General features: G+C 40.9%; 2 protein-coding genes across 3 annotated transcripts; one reads left to right on the forward strand and one right to left on the reverse strand.

Annotated features, from left to right (window-relative positions):
* Positions 1-765: 765 nt before the first annotated feature.
* LOC134644786 (enhancer of rudimentary homolog) lies at positions 766-8,534 on the reverse strand. The gene is made up of 4 exons (XM_063497847.1): positions 8,409-8,534; positions 6,689-6,776; positions 5,999-6,119; positions 766-2,079 (listed from the first exon to the last, which is right to left on the reverse strand). Exons 1-4 carry the CDS (start codon positions 8,409-8,411, stop codon positions 1,977-1,979), a joined length of 315 nt encoding a protein of 104 aa, XP_063353917.1. The 5' UTR covers positions 8,412-8,534; the 3' UTR covers positions 766-1,976.
* A 166-nt stretch (positions 8,535-8,700) lies between these two features.
* psen1 (presenilin 1) lies at positions 8,701-19,980 on the forward strand. 2 transcript variants are annotated; one of them, XM_063497845.1, is made up of 11 exons: positions 8,701-8,821; positions 10,187-10,273; positions 11,666-12,027; positions 12,361-12,502; positions 13,753-13,820; positions 13,915-14,135; positions 15,194-15,292; positions 16,444-16,536; positions 16,622-16,798; positions 17,596-17,714; positions 17,926-19,980. In XM_063497845.1, exons 2-11 carry the CDS (start codon positions 10,238-10,240, stop codon positions 18,079-18,081), a joined length of 1,473 nt encoding a protein of 490 aa, XP_063353915.1. In that variant the 5' UTR covers positions 8,701-8,821; positions 10,187-10,237; the 3' UTR covers positions 18,082-19,980. The 2 variants fall into 2 exon arrangements, with proteins under 2 accessions (XP_063353915.1, XP_063353916.1); XM_063497846.1 differs by having other exon boundaries at positions 8,702-8,821; positions 11,669-12,027.
* The last annotated feature ends 2,177 nt before the right edge of the window (positions 19,981-22,157 follow it).

The following is a 22,157-nucleotide window of genomic DNA, read 5'->3' on the forward strand; positions in this document are numbered from 1 at the left end:
TTTTCTTGCATTTTTTGCATCTTTTAGTCACTCGCTTCTGATATTTGTAATACATTTGTAGGTCACAATTGTAAAGAAAAAGAAAATCAATGTTTGGACATGCCATGTGCTACCTAAAGGAGGAAGACATAACTACGGGAAAGTAAAGCAAGCTGCATTCGTGTAGGACTTTATGGTGTTAAGGAAGAAGAAAGTACAAGTGCTAAAAGAAAATGAGAAAACATTAGCAAATAATGCTTATAAATAAAATGACTGAGGAAATAGAGTTTTTTGTTTTCTAAAACTATTTCTGCTGCAAAGAGGGTTGCTTAATCACGCACTGTTCAAGAGATCAACAGAGGAGAAAGTGGAAAAAATGAGGGGAAAAAGAGAAAGGAAATTAAAGAAGGTGGAAAAAGATTGAATGTAGGCCACATATAACCAGAAATAAGAAAAAAAAATGAAGTCTGCTTAAGTATGATCCATGGAAAAACACACACATACACAAAGAGTTATTTGTCTGTGAAATGAGGGATAACTCCAAAGCAAACTAACATAATTAGTCACAGTTTTCAAAAGTTGTGCACTAAACTGCCAAAGGAGAATGAGTGTAAGGGGAAAAAAATATCAGTGAAGAAGGAAGCCTTTTCTTCGAAACCTTATCCCCATTTATTCTGAAAGGATATCAAACTGTTTACCACTGGACCGAGTCATTAAGGAGCTAATTACAGAGTGCAGCAAGAGTCTGTTTAACCTAACCTTTAGCAAGAGTGAAAGGAGAAGTTTACAAGATGGTAGTGATACCTGCTATGATGTATAGCTTGGAGACAGTGGTGCTGACAAAAAAGACAAGAGGGCAGAGGTGAAGGTGCTTAAAATTTTCATTTGGAGTGAACAGAATGGACAAGATTAGAAATGAGTACATCAGACAGACAGCTCAGGCTGAGAAGCAGGAGACAAAGTTAGACAGACAACACTGGACATAGGATGTTGAAGATGGATGTCAGGCAGGAGAAAAAGAGGAAGACCACAGAGAAGATTCACAGATGTAGTGGAGGAGGACATGGAGAGGGTTGGCGTGACTGAAGAGGATGCTGGATAATGTGAGATGGAGGCAGACAATGAACTGTGGCTGTGACAATGAATGAGATTGCACACATCCATTAAGGCTGAAAAATAACTCCAAGCTATTCATTAATTCAGTCCCTGCATCTAGTTGGGCCAAGTCTCACCTCTAATAATAATAACGAAGAAGAAAACAAAACCATGTAAATCAGTCCATACTTTTTGAACCCCCCCCCTTTTTTTAAACACAGAGCTTATTTGCTTTGTTAAGCTTATTTGCTTTTGTGTTGTTGAGCCAAAACTGGAAGCCTCACAACGTGCAGGACTGAAAGGCAAATTATCATTCTCAGCAGCATGTTTCTACATTTGACAAATTGATAGCAGAAGGGAGAGGGGGAGAATAAATAGTGCAGAAAATGAGGAACAAGGCAGTAAAAGAACACAATTACAAAAAAGAATAATGTAAACAGAAAAGCAGCGGCAAAAAGGGGAAAACTTCACGAGTACTCTAAAGTCAGTCATTATTAGCACTTTTCTACAGCTGACACGCTGTTCAAGAGGGCGTGTAGATGAAAGACATTAAGAATAAAACTAGTGAGAAAACAAAGAATTCCACTAAAGGAAATACGACAGAGATAAAAAAATAAATAAAAGATGAGCAAAATTATTCAATTCAAGAAAGAAAAGACAGAACACAGAAATACAGAACATAGGACAATAAGACGAGAATCTGGAGTTTTGCTATTTAAAGGGAAACTTTATTAAGTCCAACAATAAAATACAAAATACATCCCCCCACATGAGATGAGAAAAAAAAATCAAAAACGTCTGAAAACAAGTTACTTAAAACTTTTAAAACAAGTTCTAGACAGGAAAAATAATTCTGATCCCCCCCACCACTCCCACTCCCACCCTCCACCTCCTCAGAAGCTTCACTGCGCTGCCTGCTGAGCCTGACGCCGCAGCAGCACGTAGATCTTCTCTTTGATCCAGTCCTTGTTGTACGGCTGGTATGTCTGCGTGTCAGCACGATACCTGAGGCAGCACCAAAAATTTAATTCAGTTTCAATGTTTTTCTTTTTTTCCCCTCTGGTTGGCCCAGGATCTTCAGTTTTTTTATAGAAAAACATGCAACTCCTTATTTTTAAAAACACCCAACATGAGCAAATAAGTGACCTTAAGTAGCGACTTTTCTTCTAGATTTGTCTTTTTGTGAGCTGTGATTAGCTCAGAGGAACTCAAACAGAGTAATCTTGCCTGAATAAATGAGCTTGAACTTCCCACATTAAGAATAACAAATTGCCCTAAATCACCTGTGGGCAGGTTATTGCAGCTGGCTTGTTCTACATCTCTGTAAAGCTTGATGTGGTTTTCACTCACTGCCACGAGCATTAAAAAAATATTAATAGAAACACTGATGCTGAGATGTGCCCGTTCCTGCCAAATGCAGCAGAAAAAAAAGCTGGAAACAAGCTCTCTTTAGAAGGCGAACTTACTGCTAAAAACTTTGTTTCAAATCAAACTGTGTTACAAAACTGCTGGAAATATCCCTGTAGGGTTGCTCTATGAATTATATATGTGTTTTGGCAGCTTTGTGATGGAGAAATCTAAATGAAGGAAATAAGAAAACCCAGCAGATGACAGAAAAAGATTGAAGAAAAAAAAAAAGGACTGTCATTGATTTGTCATCATCAAAAGATATGGGTTTTAAATAATTTGAGGACAGATTTTAGCTCGAGGAGGGGCTGATCTGTTTTTCTTTAAGAATGCAAAACATCAAGTGTGCCACTACAACTGTAATATCTTTTTTTTTTAAGTCTGTCAACATTGCTCATCTAAATTCTTACACCTGAAGGGTGTACAATGAAATGAGATTAATAGGTTAGACAGTTATTTTCTATGTTGTGGGTGGCTCTCTTTTTACCTGGTTAAATCGCCACGATAACTTATGCTGAACACATAACCTGGGGAGCAGGTTTGGTTTTAAAATAGTGTGAAAGTGCCATGTTTTCACTGATTCTTTTACTTACAGCATGCTCTAAGCACAATATAGATCCTCTGCTGGAGAAATAAGTTTTATATGTGCATGTTGTTAAGCTGAACCTAAAAACAGTAAATAAAGTGCAAACTGGACACCACATTGTCATGGAAATGCACTTGTATTAATTTTGTGATGCAGAAATTGCATAAATGTTGTTATACTCGGTCCTAATCTGCGGTTAAGCCTCATTTAGCCTGGTGGAACTGCAGCTACTAAAATACAGAACACACAGCAAGAATACCTGTTCAGTCAATAAAATTTATTTCACTTTGATATGCCGAGAAACTAAAGTGATTTCTAGATCTCCTCTATCAGGCTGTGGGACAGTAGCATTTAATATGTTAATGTATCTGGTTTAAAGTTTAAGAGCTCTAATTTGCTGCCATCACTTTAGAATAAACAGCATCCCTGAGAGCGCACTCAGAGATAAAATAATTAACTTGAATTAAAACACATTCCACTGCTCTGTGTGATGAATCCAGAGATTAACGAGTTTCTGCAGCATTCATCTCATTTCTTAATCACTTGTCTTATTGCCCCAAAAAGTTGATTCTGTTCATTTGGCTGTACTGTTTTCAGTGGGAGAAACGTCACTCATCCAAGCGACTTCTTCAGTCTCAGTCCCTTATAAACAGTAAATTTGCATAATGACTTAAACTAGCACCACTGATGAATGATGGGCTGTGAGGTTTGAAAGCCACAGAGATGTGGTGTCTTGAGAAAATGCATCCAAACTCTTCCGATACCCCTGACACACAAGGGATCACTAAAGTTTTTCGCTTAGGCAGCACTTGTCCTTCATCCTTCCTGGACTACCTGGAGCATAACACATCCACAAACATCCCCAAAACATGCCGCGCTAAAAATTGGTCCACAACAAGGATCCGGTCCCCCGACACAAATCTGCCATGATTTATACATCAGGGCAACCAAACAACCTTTGGCTAAGTGGATAGCACAACACAGAAGAGCTAACTCGTCAGGCCAGGGGACTCTGCAGTCTATTTACACCTACAGGCCAGTGGCCATTATTTCAATGATAAGGATGTACGCATCCTGGACAGGGAGGAACGCTGGTTTGAGCGCAGAGTCCATGTACTGACCTATCCATTCATCTTCTTCCGCTTATCCAAGGCCAGGTTGCAGGGGGAGCAGCCTAAGCAGAGAAACCCAGACCTCCCTCTCACCAAGGTGTTTCCAGGCCAGCAGAGAGATATAACCTCTCCAGTATGTCCTGGGTCTGCCCCAGGACTTCCTCCCAGTGGGACATGCCCAGAACACCTCATTCAGGAGGCATCCTTTTAAGATGCCCGAACCACCTCAACTGGCTTCTAACGATGTGGTGGAGTAGCGCCTCTACTCTGTTCCATTCCCGGATGGCCAAACTCCTCACCCTCTCTAAGGGAAGGGTTAAACTACCCTTTGGAGAAAGCTAATTTTCACTGCTTTTATCCCCAATCTCTTTCTTTTGGTCACTACTCAAAGCTCCTGACAATGACAGGTGACGGCAGGGACGTAGATTGACCAGTAAATTGAGAACTACGCTTTTATTCTCAACCTCCTTTTCACCTCGACCGACCAGTACAGCGCCCATATCACTGTAGCCACAGCAACAATCGGTCTGTCGATCTCCCGTTCTCTCACTCGTGAAAAGAACCCAAGATACTGCCCCAAGTGGAGGAGTTAAAGTAACTGGTCACTGACCAGGAGTGGGCACTCCACCCTTTTCCGGCTGAGGACCATGGCTTCAGAGTTGGAGTGCTGATTCTCATTCCCGTGCGTCACACTTGGGTGCAAATCACTCCAGTGTGAGTTGGAGGCCACCACAAGATGCCAAGGCAGCCCTGGCAGAGTCCAAAACCCACTGGGGTCTGACTTATTGCCAGTTATGTGGGCCAAGTCCTTCAGGAACTCAGGGCAAACCCTATCCACCACAAGGGCCCTGCCACCAAGGAATTGATAATATGCCTCAGTGACCTCACATATATTGCACAGAAGTCCAGTAAGAGAACACCACTCGGATTCAGATCTGGTAGGCCGTTCTTCCCAGTCACTCCCCTCCAGTTCTCACTGTTGTTACCCACGTCAGCATTCAAGTCTCCCAGTAAAAAGAAAGAGTCTCCAGGTGGAGCACCCTCAAACACTCCAACCCAGGGACTCCAAAGAAGGCTCGGTACTCTGAGCTGTCGTTCAGCGCATAGGAGCAGACAATAGTCAGGACCTGTTCCCCAACCCGAAGGTGCAGGGAACAAATCCTCTCACCCACTGGGAAAACCTCCACTGTACAGGCAGCAAGCCGAGTGGATGCTAAGATACCCACCCCAGGCCGCCGCCTCTCACCAAGGGCAACTCCCGACTGAGAAAGAGTCCGGGCCCTTTCCACGAGACTGGTTCTGGAGCCTAAGCCGTGCGTGCGCTTAGGTGAGCCTGATCTTATCCAGCCAGTACCTCTCAACCTCACACACTAGCTGAGGCTCCTTCCCCACCAGAGAGGACACGTTCCACGGTTCCACGGTTTATAAGGTTGGGGAAACCTGCATTCAGCTGAGATTGATGAAGTCATTTGAGTGACGAAACGATTCCCCCACTGAAAACGCTACATCCAGATGAACAGAATCAACTTTTTGGGATTTCTTTACCTGGATGATTGAGCATGTATCAAGACTTATTTCTCTTTTTTATAGAACCCCACCCTCCTTTTTAAATCTGTCCTGCCCAGCAGCTTTAGCAAGCAGAATCATGAACTGAATGCACTGATGTGGCAAACACTTTTAACACTCTATTGACTCCTCTTGTTTTTTTAAAAAACTGATCATTCTCTACCATCAGTTAATTATGTTTTGCACATACATAGGTTTAGAAGACATGCACAGGGCTGGATAAAACAATTTAATAATTTAACATGAAACTTACACCAAACAGCTGAGGTCAGCCAGGTCATCAATGAAGTCAAACAGCTGGCTGATATCGTATGTTATCGACGGACTGTTGGGGTTCATTCTCTTTAAATGCTCCTCATACATCTTGCATACACCTGTGCAGGGGGAAAATATGCTATGTTACACTCACAATGAGTAAATATTTCTATATTCACTTGACAATGTTTTGATTTCTGATGCAAATAAGGAATACCTTACAAAATAAATACCTGAAAAGTCTATGATTAGAAATACTGCAGTAAAAATAATAACATAACAGATTAATTCCTTTCTAAAGTCAAAGAAAGATAACTGTGCTATTAGAAACAGGAGATTATTACCATATGAAATGCTTATTTGACAATTATTTGTCAAATGACCAGAGTTTGCTGGACAGTTTTAGTTGAACTGCCTGACCACTACAACCAAAAGTTTTCTCATGTAAGTAAACACAAGTTGCATACATGTCGGGTGAAAATAACCAGGTTTCCCTTAATATTTTAACACTACAGACTCAAGATAGATAGTAAAGTTTCCATGATGTTTTCTAAGTTTGACTAAAATTCCAGGTGGATGCACGTAAGCTGTGTACATGTAAACAATGAAAGCCTGGAAGTGTGGAGTGGAATTACATATCACTGAAAGAAAAGGCAATACACAAAAGAACAAAGAACCACCAGCTTACCCTCCATACACTCATTGACTGACTCATAATCAGCGTAGGTCCTTCCCTCTGGCCTCTTGGTGGGCTGTACCAGAAGTATGGTGTGAGACTGAAAAACCAAATACTTATTGTTAGTCTGATAATACAAGTCACCTTCTCAATTCAACATCTTCAAATGTCTTTTTTTGTTAATTTGTGGGGGTGTACTTCTGTGTGAATATAGAATCTGAGGCAAAAACAATTTATAGTTCTAAGAAGCATGAAAGTCAATATTTGCTCTGACCATCTTAGGCTTCTTGTCATGTCTTTGAGTAGCCTTCAGGAATAGCTCTGCAGGGCTCTTTGAAGGACATTCAAAGCCATTGTTTGGATGTTGGCTACCTTTTTTCCCCCAATTCATGTCAACATGATACAACAATGCTTCAGTAATAATGAGGTCTGGGCTCTGGGGACGCCAATCCATGACTGATAGTGTTCTACAGTGTGTTCTTCTACCCAGGTATGCTTTTACTGTATTGCTTGTGTTTTTTGGGTCGTTGTCATGCTGAAAAATTAAGGTGTTGCCAATCAGATGCACTGTTGATGGTTTTACGTAGTAGATCAACATCTGTGCTACTTGTGTTCATAATTCTATCAATTTGGACAAATTTCTCAATTGTACTGGCTGAAATGCAGCCCCAAACCGCAAAACACTCACTGTGGTCACTTTCTCCTGAGGTCTCCTCATATTGATGATAATTTGTACGAAAAACTTGAAATTTGCCTCATAAGACCTGTTCCCACTGATTTTCAGTCCAGTTTTTGTATAATCTGGAATACCTCAGCCTTTTCTTCCTGTTTACCCATCTTAAGAATAGCTTCTTATTACCCACCCTTCCACTGAGACCATTTCTGATGAACCCAGTGAACAGTAGATGGAACAACCGAAGGGTAGGATGCATCTCTCAGATCCTGTGTCGGGTCGTTGTTGGATTTATTTATTTGTTATTTCTTAAGGATATAACTTTCAGATATCTGGTGCAGAGTTTCTTTTTCAGCCTACCACTTATTTTGTCAGGTTTCCTCAATTTTCTTCCATGCACTCTGCAAGGCATGCTAAGATATGATAGGTTTTCAGCTAATAACTCTTTCTAGTCATCTTGATGGTGCAAAATTACTATTTTAACCCTGTGTGACCCTGGAGGACTGCTGCTCAAGAACCCCTTAAAATATTACAGAAATTTCTGGTCGACTGGAAGCAAAACATTATGAAATGAGGAGTGGCTTATGACTTTTGCACAGTTCTGTCACCTACGTTATTAATTTTTAAACATTTTTACTTTTATTTAATGTAATTGTCTTTCAATATAAGGCGCATTGAGTATTAAATAAATAACTACATTACATTCAACAAATACATTCCATCTGTTATAATCAAGTTATTACACATGGTATATTAAAATGCAATATTTTGGTTAGTTAATAAAACTCTCTTTAGGCGATAAGCAAGTAGCAAAAAAAAAACTGTTAATAAAAGTAATTAAAATAATATTTTCGCCTCAGGCTGGTGGTCTTTCAGCCGTGAATGTGCTTCATTTCTTCAGAGGTTTGTTGCAGCCAAACGCCCACTCATGCTAACTAAGCGTTACAACTCGTTTTTACAACAAACCCGGCTCTGCTGAAATGACACGCTAAAACCGACGCACTGCTTTTGCTCTTCGTACAAATCATTCCTGCAAACACTGCATCAAAACGTACTAACCATGTTTTCTGACGCTTTTGAGTAGCTCTCTGTAGATTTTCTTAGCTCCTTGCGTCTTCTCCTCTGTTGACCTTTGTTACCCGGAAGAACAACCAGCTGAGAACAAAATGCGCTATTTTAATTCAAGCTACTTGTTTCGGTTTCCTATTACTGCTTCGGTATGGCGATTTTAAAAGTTAACATTTCATCCTTAGAATTTATTTAACGACGAGGTTGGCAAAACAATAAAGAGTACAAACAAATCTCGAACTGCCTTTTTGATCCTGAACACTCGCTGACTCTACAGGAAGTAGTTTCCAGCAGCGGCCGGATGTATTGCGAGAACACAGGAACAACAAAGAGGAGAAAGTACCCGGGTTTAAACCCGACTCGAGAACCCCCAAATTAAGGAAATTATCTTGCGTTCATAGCAGGTAAGTGTCATTCTTTTAAGGGACCTTTTCAGGAACCATTTGAAATTTGGGTTACGTAACTTATCCAGCGCTAACCTCCCGCAGCGGTCGCAGCCTGCTCTATCGTTATTACAATATTGGCTATCGTTAACTAGCCATTTTAGCGAATCTCCAATTAAAAAATACCTCTGTGAGTAGTTATTACAGCTAGATAATCAACGTTACAGCTTACTGGTTTCTCTCTGATAGGCATGTAAAGTCAGCAAGAAGAAGGGATCAAATAATAAAGATTTTGGATTTCCCGGCGTGTAATCAGCAACGTGAACGTTACATTCCCATAGATATTTTATTTTTTTATTTTTATGGCCTTCAAAGATATCTTCAAGTCTTCAAGTACAGGTTCAAATACAATTCTCACGAGTCTCTGTATACACAAGAAGAGTTACTAATCAGCGTAATCATTCCTCTTGTACACAATGGCTGTGAAGTAAGCACTGCCCTTATCTGATCTCCTCCCCCCAAAATGTGTGTGTGTATGTTTGTTTGTTTGTTTGTTTATTTGTTTATTTATTTATTAAAGTTCAACCAAGGCTAATTTGTGGCCCAAATGTTACCTTCACATATCGTGTTGTTATCTCTCAAAACTGAAGTCTTATCAAAATCCATTTCCTCCTTATTTTACAATAAGAAAGGCCCCTCTGTTGAAAGATAGAGACATCAACATGATTCAGCACAATCAAGGTTGTTATTTAAGTTTTTCCTAGTATTTAAAATGTTTTCATTAAAATGGAATGACTGATAAGTCTTCAAAACGATTTCACAGGTAATATTTTTGAGAAATAACTGGAACTGTTTGAAATATAAGAAGAATGTATTTAAAAAAAACTGTGAAATTGTCCTTTAAAATGATTTCCAACTCTGTGAAACACTGAATTCCACCACTAAGTAAAATCCTACCACTTAATTAGTGCTACTTTAGTATTTTATATTGGTCTTAGGTTTTTTAGCATGCATTTTAGGTTGACTTTTAACATTTTTACAGTGGCCGGTAGACAGGAAAGTAGTTAAGATGAGCAGCAAAGGGCTGTGGATCTGAATCAAACCTGGGCCGCTGCGGCATATGGTTGCATGTTCATGCTGTGAGCTAACCGACACCCATATTGGTCTTATGTTTTGTAACAACATGCACACGCAATGGAAAATCACTGATATTTAACATGTTTTCTGATTGATTTATTTTTGTCACTGTCCCTTTAATTTCACATAATAAATTTGCCTAATCTAGTTTATAATCTGCACAAAACATGACTCTCTCTGTCTTTACACGCTTGATTTATTCCTGTGTTGGTGGTTATATGCTCTATTGACCTACTTCTCTTTCATCAGGGTTGAAAAGTTCCGGTTTGCATGTGAGGACAAGAGTCCACCGAGCCAACAATGGCGAACAATGCAGAGGATATCGAAAACAATATGGTCAGTATGAAATAAAGTTTCACAGTGGCTCTAATGCTATATCCGTCTATGTTAATGTAGTGGTTAATGATTGCTACACAAGAGTCTCAGTAAGAGGGAAGTAAAGTAAGAGTCTGTTTCGTAGTCACTTTGTAACATCATGTGCTGTTGAGTAGTTTTAATTGAATCATTTAATTTGGTCTCTGTTACACTAAATTGCCCAGGACAGGGTCATTATATTCTGATAAGGAGCAGTGTGTTTCCACTGACAGCACAACCATTAACCTTTAAATCATAGATAGAAGCTTTAGGAACAAGTTGGCTTTGTGCTCTGAAGTTTGCTGTTACTGTAAACAAAGGCGTTTCCTCCTTAGTGGAGTGAATAAGTCAAAGTCCCTCTTTACTGTCATAGTGCACTTAACAGTGCTTAGCCTCGTGCTCCACAACAGTTGAACTCATACACTGCATCTATATTTCAGCTAAGGGAACACTTTGTTTCTGTCTTCCAGCCAGATTTGTCAGAGTGACAAGTCTGGCTAGGAAGGGCATGCTGTTACAGTATCACTACATACCTGGTTAATTTATTCAGAAAAGCAGTCTGTATCTCTTTTGTCCTTGGGACCAATATTGGCCTAATTCCCAGGACTGAGACACAAAGCAGCATACCACACAGCGAGGTCATTTTTGCACAGCAGCCTGTTTAAAAGCTCTGGCAGCTTTCACTACTCAGATCTCTGGAGACGCCTCCTGTCTTCATTTCTGTGTACCTGGTACAATTGCTTCATGTCTAGGCTGCCGCATGTCTCGACTCGTCTGGCAGCCTGACAGTTTTAGTTCACACAGTCTCCTTGAGTTGCGTCCTTACTTTGTCCTGACGGGACAGATCCTCAGGGTGAGTGGGAACAAGCACGCTGCTGTTATCCTTGGAGCAAGAGAGGCGGTGAGCCAGTTAAGTGCACATATGGATCGTCTGATAACATTTAGTTTTAATCTTTCACATTTTGGTGTGCATTTGTTTTCAATTTCAGCAAATAAAGTGGCTAAATGAAAACATTTAATTTGCCAATATAAAGAAGAAACTACTTTTGGCTGCTTCTTTATTCATAAGGTAGTCACCACAGCGTTCCTGACACAGCCCTAAAGGGATTTGTGTCTCCTCCTGGGATTGATCTGGGGATCTTTCACTTGTTAGGCAAATGTGTACACCACTAGACATTTGTGTGGCAAAATCTTAGTTCAGAGATTTCATTATGTATGTGTAAGATACATTTTTGAACTCTATCATAGTAGATAGGGGCTGATAAAACTGTCTGAGGGAATTTTATTTAGTAACGGGAGGCATAACTGTGTGTGTGTGGTTGGTTGTTTGTTTGTTTTTCACACATTTCAAATATGGCTGTTTTCCTGCATCAGCAGAACCAACAGGAGGCTAATAGATCCCCAGATTCCACCCAGAAACCACAAGAAACTGGTGTGCCCAGAGCGCGGTCCAGAGGAGGTTCAGCAGCTGGTGCTGGAGCTGGAACTGGAGGAGGAGGTGATAGTGGCGGTGGAGGAGGTGGCAATGGCACCAGCCCGGAGCAGAATGGGCAGCCCCCCGCTGCTCCCGCTCCAAGAGTGGTGGAAAGAGAGGAGGAGGAGGATGAGGAGCTGACTTTGAAATACGGGGCCAAGCATGTCATCATGCTGTTTGTCCCAGTGACGCTTTGCATGGTGGTCGTCGTGGCAACCATAAAATCTGTCAGCTTCTACACCCAGAATGACGGGCAGAGATTGTAAGTGCTATGGCCCATTTCACACTGATTGTAATAGGGAAATGAGATGATCCAAGGCTCACGTTAGAGCCACTGTTTGAATGACATGCAGAGCAGCCAAACTGCAACTAGGTATAGTTAATGTAATGTGCTTGTGTCATTCCTCCATCCTTTGGACATGAAGACAGTAATACGTGTAGCTTTGTTAATGCTTAACATCTTTATAGAGAGCCTGAATTTGGCTCAAACCACAGAGAGATAATCTTACATATCTTTAGTTTTTCTGAAGACTTTAATGCATCAGCTCCAAAACTGTAACTCTACTGTGTATGTGTGTTTAATCTGTCACTTCAGGATCTACACACCATTCCCTGAAGACACAGACACAGTAGGACAGAGAGCCCTCAACTCCATTCTGAACGCCACCATCATGATCACTGTAATCATCGTTATGACTCTGGTGCTGGTGATGTTATACAAGTACCGCTGCTACAAGGTACGGATTAACACCTCTAACATCTTGCCGCACCACGTATATAGTCTTATTAGCTGCACCCTAGAGTGTAAAAACACTTAATGTTTCAAGGCTTTTTTACAGGATGTGTTTAAACTTGTTAAAGTCGGAAAGACATAGTTTCACTAGGAACATAGTGTTCGTGATAATTTGTTATTTAGCTGTACGGCTTAGATAAAAAAACAATAAAAAAACAAATACAGAAATCTCCTGTGGAAAACCGCCCAACACAAAACATGTTTTAAGTTGTCTGTCAGTTGGTGTAGATCCCCAGTCAAGCTGTAGAAATATGATTTCAGGAACTGTAACTGTGTTAGAAACAAAATAAAGTTGGTAAGGTGTGGCTCGAAATCACTGCTTCCTTTATCAAAGCTCCTTCATTATTATTGAAAGGTTTAGTTTTTAATCAATACTTGACTTTTGCATTCATAATTTTTGTTGAATTAGCAGAGAGTAGTTATAAGAAACAGACACCATTGTTTTCCCTTTCCATTGCTAGAATGCACAGCATAATGGATACATTTACACATTGAGTTGGAGACTAAAATAAAAAATACAGGGATTAAGTGTGATGAAATATATAGCAATTTAATCATGGAGTGATCACAAATACAAATACAGCTCTCATTGATGCTGTTTTCTGCTAGTCCATTGTGTTTCCTGTGGTCTACCTTGTATTAAACATGGCTTTGCAACATATATAAAAGTAAACCGTCTGAGCTAAAAGCACAGGCTTCAGACTGCTGCAAACACAGATAAATTTTTGCTATTCTTGGGCTGTATGTGATGGCAATAATACAACATCTCTCATACGGTCATCTCACGAATACTGCTCTGTGATCACAGAAGCCCCACCCACAAACCTTCTGCTGGCAAAGCAAATGCAGCTATACTACAGGATAAGTGGTAAGAACATGGACTGGAGTACATCAGAGAACCAACTCCCATTACATGAGATTTTTAGGGTGGAATGGTAGCAGAAATTGAGTTGAATGAGTGTTGGAGAAAATGTGAGCCACATATTAGTGACCATAATCACATATTTTGGTCATACCCTGAACTAAAAATGTTTCAGGAGGAGAGGTTAAAGGAACTCAAATTTTCATTGAAGACCCAAAGGCGACCCCTTTTGGGTCAAATATTGTAGTTTAAATCAAATTCTAGATACATAGTCTTACAAGCACAGATTCGGTGAAATATTCTGTAAATAATGCGGATTTTTGCTTTCACAGGTGATCCAAGGCTGGCTCTTCCTTTCCTCTCTCCTCCTGCTCTTCTTCTTCTCCTACATCTACCTCAAGTAAGCCGCACAACTCAACTTTTAATGCAGTTGTTACAAACATTACAAAGTGTCAAGCAGTTTAATTCATTATGCTTTCACTCCGTCCAAACAGAGAGGTTTTTAAGACCTACAATCTGGCCATGGATTACATAACCTTAGCGATAATAATCTGGAATTTCGGAGTGGTGGGCATGATGTGTATTCATTGGAAGGGACCTCTGCGGCTCCAGCAGGCCTACCTCATCATGATCAGCGCCCTGATGGCCCTGGTTTTCATCAAGTACCTGCCAGAGTGGACTGCCTGGCTCATATTAGCTGTCATATCTGTCTACGGTAAGTCTTGCACTCTGCTTTTTGACCTCTGTGTGCTTTAAAGTCTTCATCAAACCTTTGAAGATGTTTTTGTGTGCTAATGTCCAGTCATCTGGTTTCTTTTAGCAGTTGCGCTAGATAAAAGCATGGAGGGGAAAAAAAAAGCTAAACTTTAAAATGTCGCTTTTAAGATATATAAACTTTTGATTTTTAAACAAAAACTTTTTAAGCAATTGAGCCTTTTCTATATTTTTGATAAATGAATAAACTCTGAAATAAAACCTAATCTTGACCAATCAGTTACACTTTTAACTAAACACCGCTGTGTAAATGTATTCTTACTTATAGGAACCTTTTTTCTCTCTGCAGTGGTATGTATGCAAGTGTCGAAATAACTCGTTGCTAGAGGGAAGAATGTTTCTCAAGAGCTAAAACATTTACAAAAGTACTTGAAAATGGGGTGAAAAGTCTGTGAGGAATGGAAATGTGGGGGCAGAAGGGCTAAAAGCCAAACCTGATATCCAGAGAGCACACACAGATGCTCAAACTGTCAAATCAGTGGTGGTAATAAGAAACATTTAGATAGATTAGGTGTCAGTCACAGAGGAATTTTTGAGTTACTGTTCAAGGCTTAAATCACTTTGCTTGTATGCCATAGAAAAATAAATAGGAAGTGTGTTTGCCCGAAAGCTTGCTTAATATTTTTGTCTTGATTTATGTATTTCCTCAAAGACAGCGCACTGGGACAAAGTCCAGGGTATATCAAGCGTCATCAAATTAGATTTCCTGTTTGTGTGGCAGTTTTCTTTTCCAAGAACAATATTTAACTGGGAGCCAGAGTTTAGCCACAGATCACAGTGTTGTGTAATACTTGGATGTATCATAAATTTTGCCGTGTTTCAGTAAACTAGGAAGTAAACCCTTTAGAGATTTGGGACTGCCAGAAACTGTGCATGTTAACTTGAGCTCCTGCCTCTTGTTCATAACAGATATCACATCAGGTCATTTGGCCTCTTGAAGAACCCTCTGTTCAGTAGCTAACATCCTTTTTCTGGCCTCTGTCGTCTTTTCTCTTGCAGATCTGTTGGCGGTGCTCTGTCCCAAAGGGCCTCTGAGGATCCTGGTGGAGACTGCTCAAGAGAGAAATGAGCCCATCTTTCCAGCTCTCATCTATTCTTGTAAGATGGACAATGTCCGCAGGCCTACACCACTACACATAGTAACATTTTATTGCATTAAAACAAAGATGGGCAAATGAAATCCTCAGTACCTTTACTTAAAATGTTATTTTTCTTCTCATACTTAAACTCTTTCCTCTTCTTTAAGTGATTTAATTTCATTTTTTGCATTTTAAATGATTTTATATGTAGAATAAGAAATCCCAATTCTACTCTAAATGTAATGTTTCCAGTGTTTCCACCACCACCACCACAGTGGATTTAATTTCAAACAATCGTAATGTTTTAAAAGTGCAGAGTTTTGCTGATATTTAAGGGTTTTAAAAGCATATTACATCAAGAACTTAGGAATTACAGGTATTTTTATACACAGTCCCCTTTCTTCAGTGGCTCAAAATTAATTGGACTTTTAAATGACAGGAGAGGATTCATCTCTTGTTATTTCATGACAAATTAAGCAGACATAATGCCTAAAATTGATTTAAAGAGGTAAATTTGTAATTTATAGCTTATCACTGTAATTTTAAATATAAGCCCAACAAAACAGCACGGTAATATAATTAATTTCATCACTAAGAAAACAACTTTGCAACGTCTGCCTGAAGAACATTCATCAGGAGCTCGGCACATTTGTTAAGGTCTACAATCAGGGGACGCCTTCATAACCGGAAATACAGAGGGTTTACAACAATGTACAAAACACTGTTTGCGCTCAAGAACAAAAAGACCAGATTAGACTCTCCCAGAGTCCCAGTTCTGGAAAAAAAAAATCTTTGGATAAACAAAACGAAGACTAACTTGTAACAAAATGATTGAAAGAGAAAAGTATGGAGAAGGACACAAATCGGTCATCAGCCAAAGAAAACTGTGTCATCTGTCAGTCGTGGTGAAGGTAGTGTTATGCCATGGGCATGTCTGGCTGACAATTGGGTCACTAGTGTTTAATGATGATGCGACTGCTGATAGAAGTAGTAGGATGAACTGTGAAGTGTACAGGGCTGTACTCTCTGCTAAGATTCAGCGAGATCTAAGACCCAGCAGAGCTTGCTTTTCAGTTACCACAGATTAAACGGAGCTTCAGCTGTTGCTAACTTATATTTACATTTTAAAGGCTCTTAACACAAACTGTTCTCCCAAACTCTCTTCTCCAGCTACGATGGTGTGGCTCGTCAACATGGCGGACACAGACAGGCCAAATAGGAACTCGACAGAAGCAGCTTCGCCTCAACAAGAGCCTCAAGAAGGTAACTAACAACTCAAAGAGATGGACTGGGCTTGACTTTGGTGCTCAACGGTTATTTTTGAAACCTGACTTTTATCTTTTTTCAGCACCAGTGGCGTCTCCGGTCCCCTCGAGTCCGTCACAGGACGACGGAGGTTTCACCCAGTCCTGGGTCAGCCAGCAGGAACATCGACTGGGGCCGCTCCAGTCCACCGAGGAGACCAGACGGGAAATCCAGCAGATGCCCTCAGCGCGTCCTCCTGTTGAAGAGGACGATGAGGAGAGTAAGTGGTGAAACAATGTTGAACATTATGACTGACTGGATCTTATGTAGTACTAAGTACACAGGGCAGATGGAGGCGTAAACAGAATGTTAAGTAATGGACCAAGTATATTTACTAACGTTGGCCTCCATGCAGGATTGCAAATTTAAGCCCAGTATTCCCTGCAACTATGTGGCTTTGCATCGGTGAATTATTCCACTCTGTTCTCCAGTTATTACTTAAAATGGGCAAAGATCCTACCTCAGTTTTCTGAAATCAGCTGCCTGCCGAAACAGTGCTCCATAGAGTTGAGCATCATACTTTAAATCATTCAGATTAGCTATTAAGTAAAAACAAAACCCGTCAGGGTCATTTTTAGATTTTAAAAGTGTAAAAAATTTAAAAGCCGGGTTCGGTAATTCAAACCTGTGAATTCTCACATTGTCTGCTTTCCTCTTCTTAGCGTGTAATCATCAGCTTTCACTTCCCTCTTCTCCACAGACATTAAACATTTTAGGAATGTTTTTAAGTGTTCCCTTTTCTGTGAAATTGGGGGCATGTGTGAATGGAACTATTTTGGGACTGAGAAAATTAGGAAGCGATTATTCACGGAAATTGCTAGTGTTCATCTCTGTGCTATATTGAGGCCAGTGCTCTTTTTAACTTAAAGCTTCAGTAAATATGGGGTCAGAGATCTTGTTTGTACAGTAATTACACACGAGGAAAGGTTTCTACAAGGGTTATAGGGTGTGTGGCTGAAGCAAAACTTGTGTTTGAATTGACTCCACCCTGAATGTGGCGTCCCTCTGCCTCCTCAGGGGGTGTCAAGCTGGGACTCGGAGACTTCATCTTCTACAGCATGCTGGTGGGAAAAGCCTCAGCCACAGCCAGCGGCGACTGGAACACCACCCTCGCCTGCTTTGTAGCCATCCTCATTGTGAGTGATCAGCTGTTTATTTTGGTATCAAACTCGACTCACCGCAACTTCAACCCTCTCTCTGTGCACAGTACCCACCCCCCTTTATGTAAACCTCTTGATTACATAATAAGCAATTTTTTGTCTCCTTCAGCGCTGATTTTGTTTGGTATACAATTACCCAGTGTGCTATTTCCAAAGTGTTTTATTTTGTCTGTCTCTTCCCCCGCAGGGCTTATGTCTGACTCTGCTCCTCCTCGCCATCTTCAAGAAAGCACTCCCCGCTCTGCCCATCTCCATTTTTTTCGGCCTTGTCTTCTATTTCGCCACAGATAACTTGGTACGGCCCTTTATGGACAAGCTGGCGCTACACCAGTTCTACATTTAGCAGGACGCTGCCCTGATAACCCTCACCCACATAGCTCTCCGGCCAACAACATGAGAGCAGCCCCTTCACAGCCAGGGAACAAAGAGCGATGCTGGGGCCACTCCCGCCCCCACATCCCCTCCTAAGAGCTCATGATGCTGGGACACAAGTTGTTTTTGCTCTGCCTTTTTTCTGGCACCGAAGGAGTGTATTCTCCACAACAGCTGTTCTTAAACCTTTGTATTTCTGTGTTAAACCAAGAAGTGACGCTTCTCGCTCGGCTTGGGATCTCATCTTCAGTTCGTTCGCTGATCAACAGCTTCAGGCGCAGTCCAAACCCAGTGGGAAGCTTTTACTTTTATTTATCCAGGGAAGCTTTACAAGAGCTCATCCGCTCCTTTCTCAGCAGTGCCCTTTTTTTCTTTTTTTTGCATACACGCAGACACCCACACACACACACACACACACACACACACGCACGCACACACTCAAAACTGGGAGAAGCCCGGTCCAACTGCAGTCTTCTACAGCTGTGGCTTTACAGCAGGTGCCTTCCTCAGGGACACCTTAGCGGTAGCTGTTGAGCAAAGGGAGACGTTTTCATGAAATCTTCCTTTAAAGACTTTGAACAACTTTCCTGTCACGTCTGTTTGCATTACTGCAGAGCTACCACTGGCCCCGAACTAAACCGAAGATTTCCAAGCCTTCATCAAACGAATGGACACTCAGTGATGATAGTGATAATAGATAGAAATGTGTAGTTTGATTGTGTATAAGATATCAGTCACCAGAGTGTGCTTTTCTCACTGCTAAGAATGGTTAAAAAAAAATCACTTTAGACACGCCGAAGTCTGAAGCAGGTGTGATTTACATTGATGTACGCTGAAATGGATGCTTTGATCATGTGAGGCTCTTCCTTATGTGAATAGTAGAGACTTTTCTCTCTTGGACTGAATAATAAGTGTTATTGTGACACCCATCACATCATTTCACCAAGTTTTCTGCCCCCAGTTTTAAATGGAATCGGATTTGAATTCGCAGCTCGTAGAGGGAGGAAAGAGCACTACAGTGACACACTCACACCTGAGACTTGTCAGCCACTGAGGAGCTCTGCTGGAGCAGCTGGTGGTTCAGTGCCTTGCTCAAGGGCATTTAAGTAGTTGTTGTTGTAGGCCAGAAACATCCTTTTCGTTCTCTTTCCCGACTCAAAGTTTGTTGTCTTTATTTTTTTATTTTTTTCCAACCTGTCCATTGGGATTGTAACCTGTGATCATATGGTCACAAACTCTGAACCTTTAGGCTATAGCTGCCCTCATGATGCTCGCCTGGTGCTTTTTGGAACTATGCTACATCGATACTGAAATGATTTTACTTACAAGCAGATACGGTTATGTTTTGTTTTGTTTGGGTTTTTTTTTCCAACATATGCAGAAAAGAAACAGTACTTTTAGAGACATGACTGTATTCACTGTATTCCTGCCAGATTATTAAAACCTGCGAGCGTGTGAAAACAGTGATGTGCAGTTGTTGAGCGTCAAAACCTGATAAGTGAACGAGTGCATCTATTTCAATTTGACACTTGAATTTGCAAACAATTTAATCTCCACTTATGAAGCAGACTGCTTTAGTCAGATTTAAAACCAAAAACTTTCATTCAAAAATTAAAAAAAAGCGATATGATATGTGTAAGAACAAAAAGCCTGCACATTACTTTGGAGGGTGACCAGGACTTCTGTTATTCCACTAGAGGTTCATGCTTGCAAAGAGAAGAATTCAAGAGGCGACATTTTAAAAAGACCATTTTCTTTTTCCCCCTTTTGGTTTTTGGGAATAACCTGGGTAACTGGCTTTTTTTTTTTGTCCTTCACATGCTTATGTGTGTTATGCAAGGTTCCTCCAATTCGAATTTTGTTCTTTTTTTAAATAAAAAAAAATAAACAATAAAATTGAAAATGCCTTTTTTGTTTTGTTGTTGCTGCAGTTTCTTATCAGACATCTGCTTCTATGTCCATTCTCAACCTGTACAAACGGTGGGACCACAGTTATAGTCCTGGAAGTGGTGTCTTTGCTCTCTCTGCTACTTAAAGTTCATAGCTAATGTATCGGACCACCACCAAATGTAAGGTTTACGCCACAGCTGCCCTAAATTAACAGAATTGTGAATTAATGTCTCTGTTTCTTGATGCACAATCATCCAGGTAAGTAAACCCCAAAAGGTTGATTCTGTTCATCTGGAGCGTTTTCAGTGGGAGAAACATTTTGTCACTCATCCAAGTGACTTCTTCAGGCACTTTGGTCAAATATTTAGTTAAGCAGATGAATCGGGATAGAACCAGAAAAAACCCCTGGATATTTAGTCATTTCAGCACAAAAGCTATAAACTAGATTGTTCTCTTTTTCATTTCCATTCCCCACAAAGGTCAGGATCAACATCAACCTTCAAATAGCTGAAAAACACTTTAGCCTTTTTTGATTTTCCCTCGTGAGACTGTCGTAGAACTACACGGGTCGGTGGGAACATTGTGGAAATTCCTCGTCGTGCTGGTAAACTGGCATCCCGCACTCAGCATCCCCTGATGCCAGCTGGCTGACAGACGCAGTTGGCATGTAGCCTGGGGCACTGGCCGCTTTTGCTGTCACCATGGGGATTGTTTGGCCTCGCTGGCTGGGACAGTGGCACAGTATGGCAGTTTACCCAGAATGTTTAGCCTCATACTGTGACTTACCTAACAAGCCCTCAGTGAGGCCTCCTCCTGGCATGCGAATCCTGCAGCTCGGCCGGTGAACACCTACGAGTTAATTCCATAATGCTTTCCTTGCACTGATTCCAGAAACCTGCTCTGTTCAGATTAAGTTATACCATGCACTTGAAGCTCTTTTGGGCTTCTCACCAAGGGGGAAAAAAAGATTTAAACTAATTTTTAACTTTCTCCCTTCAATGAAAGACACGTAAGTCTCATCTTATGTGTTGCACTGACATAGATATTAAAAGTGAAAATGCACAAAAATTAGACTTTATGGATGTGCAAGTATTTGCTGGAAAAGTGCAGTAAATCCCCTCATAGACGTTTACACTATGAAGGGATTTACCCGTCAGTATTTAAACCACTGGGAAGTGAAGTGAATAACATTGATTTTCTTTTTACAATGTCCCTTGGAAAAGTTGTGAGATATAACTCAGCAGATGAACAGTCATTAGTGTGAGAGAGTCGCCTGACGAGAATGAGACTGTCATGACTGGACAACTGGGTCAGAGCATCACCAAAATGGCAGATATTACCAGGTTTTCCCAGCATCCAGTGATTAGTGTGTACCAAACGTGGTCAAAGAAAGGACAACCGATGAACTGGTGACAGGGTCATGGGCAGCCAAGACTCATCAGTGTGTCTGGTGATGTCTGCAGATGATGTCTGCACAATAGAAAAGAAGTAACAGAAACAGAGTGCATCTCATAGCTGCAGACCAGTCAGAGTGGAGCACAGAGCAATGGAACGTGGATGAATCCCACTGTGGTGCGTGCAAGTTTACCTGGGAAAGAGAAGGAGGCAGGATCTATGGGACGAGAGCTACCAGGTGGAGGTAGTGTGATGCTGGGTATTGTTCTGCTTGGACACACTGTGTCCTGATACTCATGTTGATGCTACTTTGATCTCTACCATCTATCTTAAGAGCTCAATACAACTGAGCATCTGAAACAGGGGTCAGGGGGACCTCCACTACAGGCAGGTACTTTTAATTAATATAGATTCATACATAGGACACATTCATATTGGTTAATACTACCGGTAAGCCAGCAAGTAAGACTTAACACTTCACATGAAAGCTTCAACTTTCCACATCCCTCTGTGGCTGTGGCTGTTTAAGCTCCTTTACTGGGCATGTGAGACCACAGAGTGAACTGAGGTAATCTGCCAATCACTGTCATCCTCTAGTGGGAGTTGATTTAGCCAGGAGACTTTGTGGCTGTGTATCACACCTGTGCACGTAAGAGGTTTCCCAGGATAGTGCTAATAAGGAGATTACCGTGCAGGGAGGGACGTCTTCTGCATGTGAGACATGCAAGGAATTGAGGATTAGGCTTCATTAATCGCTCTGCG

Source organism: Pelmatolapia mariae, linkage group LG16_19 (genome assembly GCF_036321145.2).
Source record: "Pelmatolapia mariae isolate MD_Pm_ZW linkage group LG16_19, Pm_UMD_F_2, whole genome shotgun sequence".
In the NCBI taxonomy this organism is placed as follows: Eukaryota; Metazoa; Chordata; class Actinopteri; order Cichliformes; family Cichlidae; genus Pelmatolapia; species Pelmatolapia mariae.

Coding starts and splice junctions, on each gene's coding strand:
- LOC134644786 (XM_063497847.1), bottom strand. Junction 6,120..6,688: donor AGTCAATGAGTGTATGGAGG/GTAAGCTGGTGG, acceptor CCCCCTGCACAG/GTGTATGCAAGATGTATGAG. Junction 2,080..5,998: donor GCTGACCTCAGCTGTTTGGT/GTAAGTTTCATG, acceptor GTGCTGCCTCAG/GTATCGTGCTGACACGCAGA.
- psen1 (XM_063497845.1), top strand. CDS start 10,238: ATGGCGAACAATGCAGAGGATATCGAAAACAATATG. Junction 16,537..16,621: donor TCAACAAGAGCCTCAAGAAG/GTAACTAACAAC, acceptor ATCTTTTTTCAG/CACCAGTGGCGTCTCCGGTC. Junction 16,799..17,595: donor TGAAGAGGACGATGAGGAGA/GTAAGTGGTGAA, acceptor CTGCCTCCTCAG/GGGGTGTCAAGCTGGGACTC.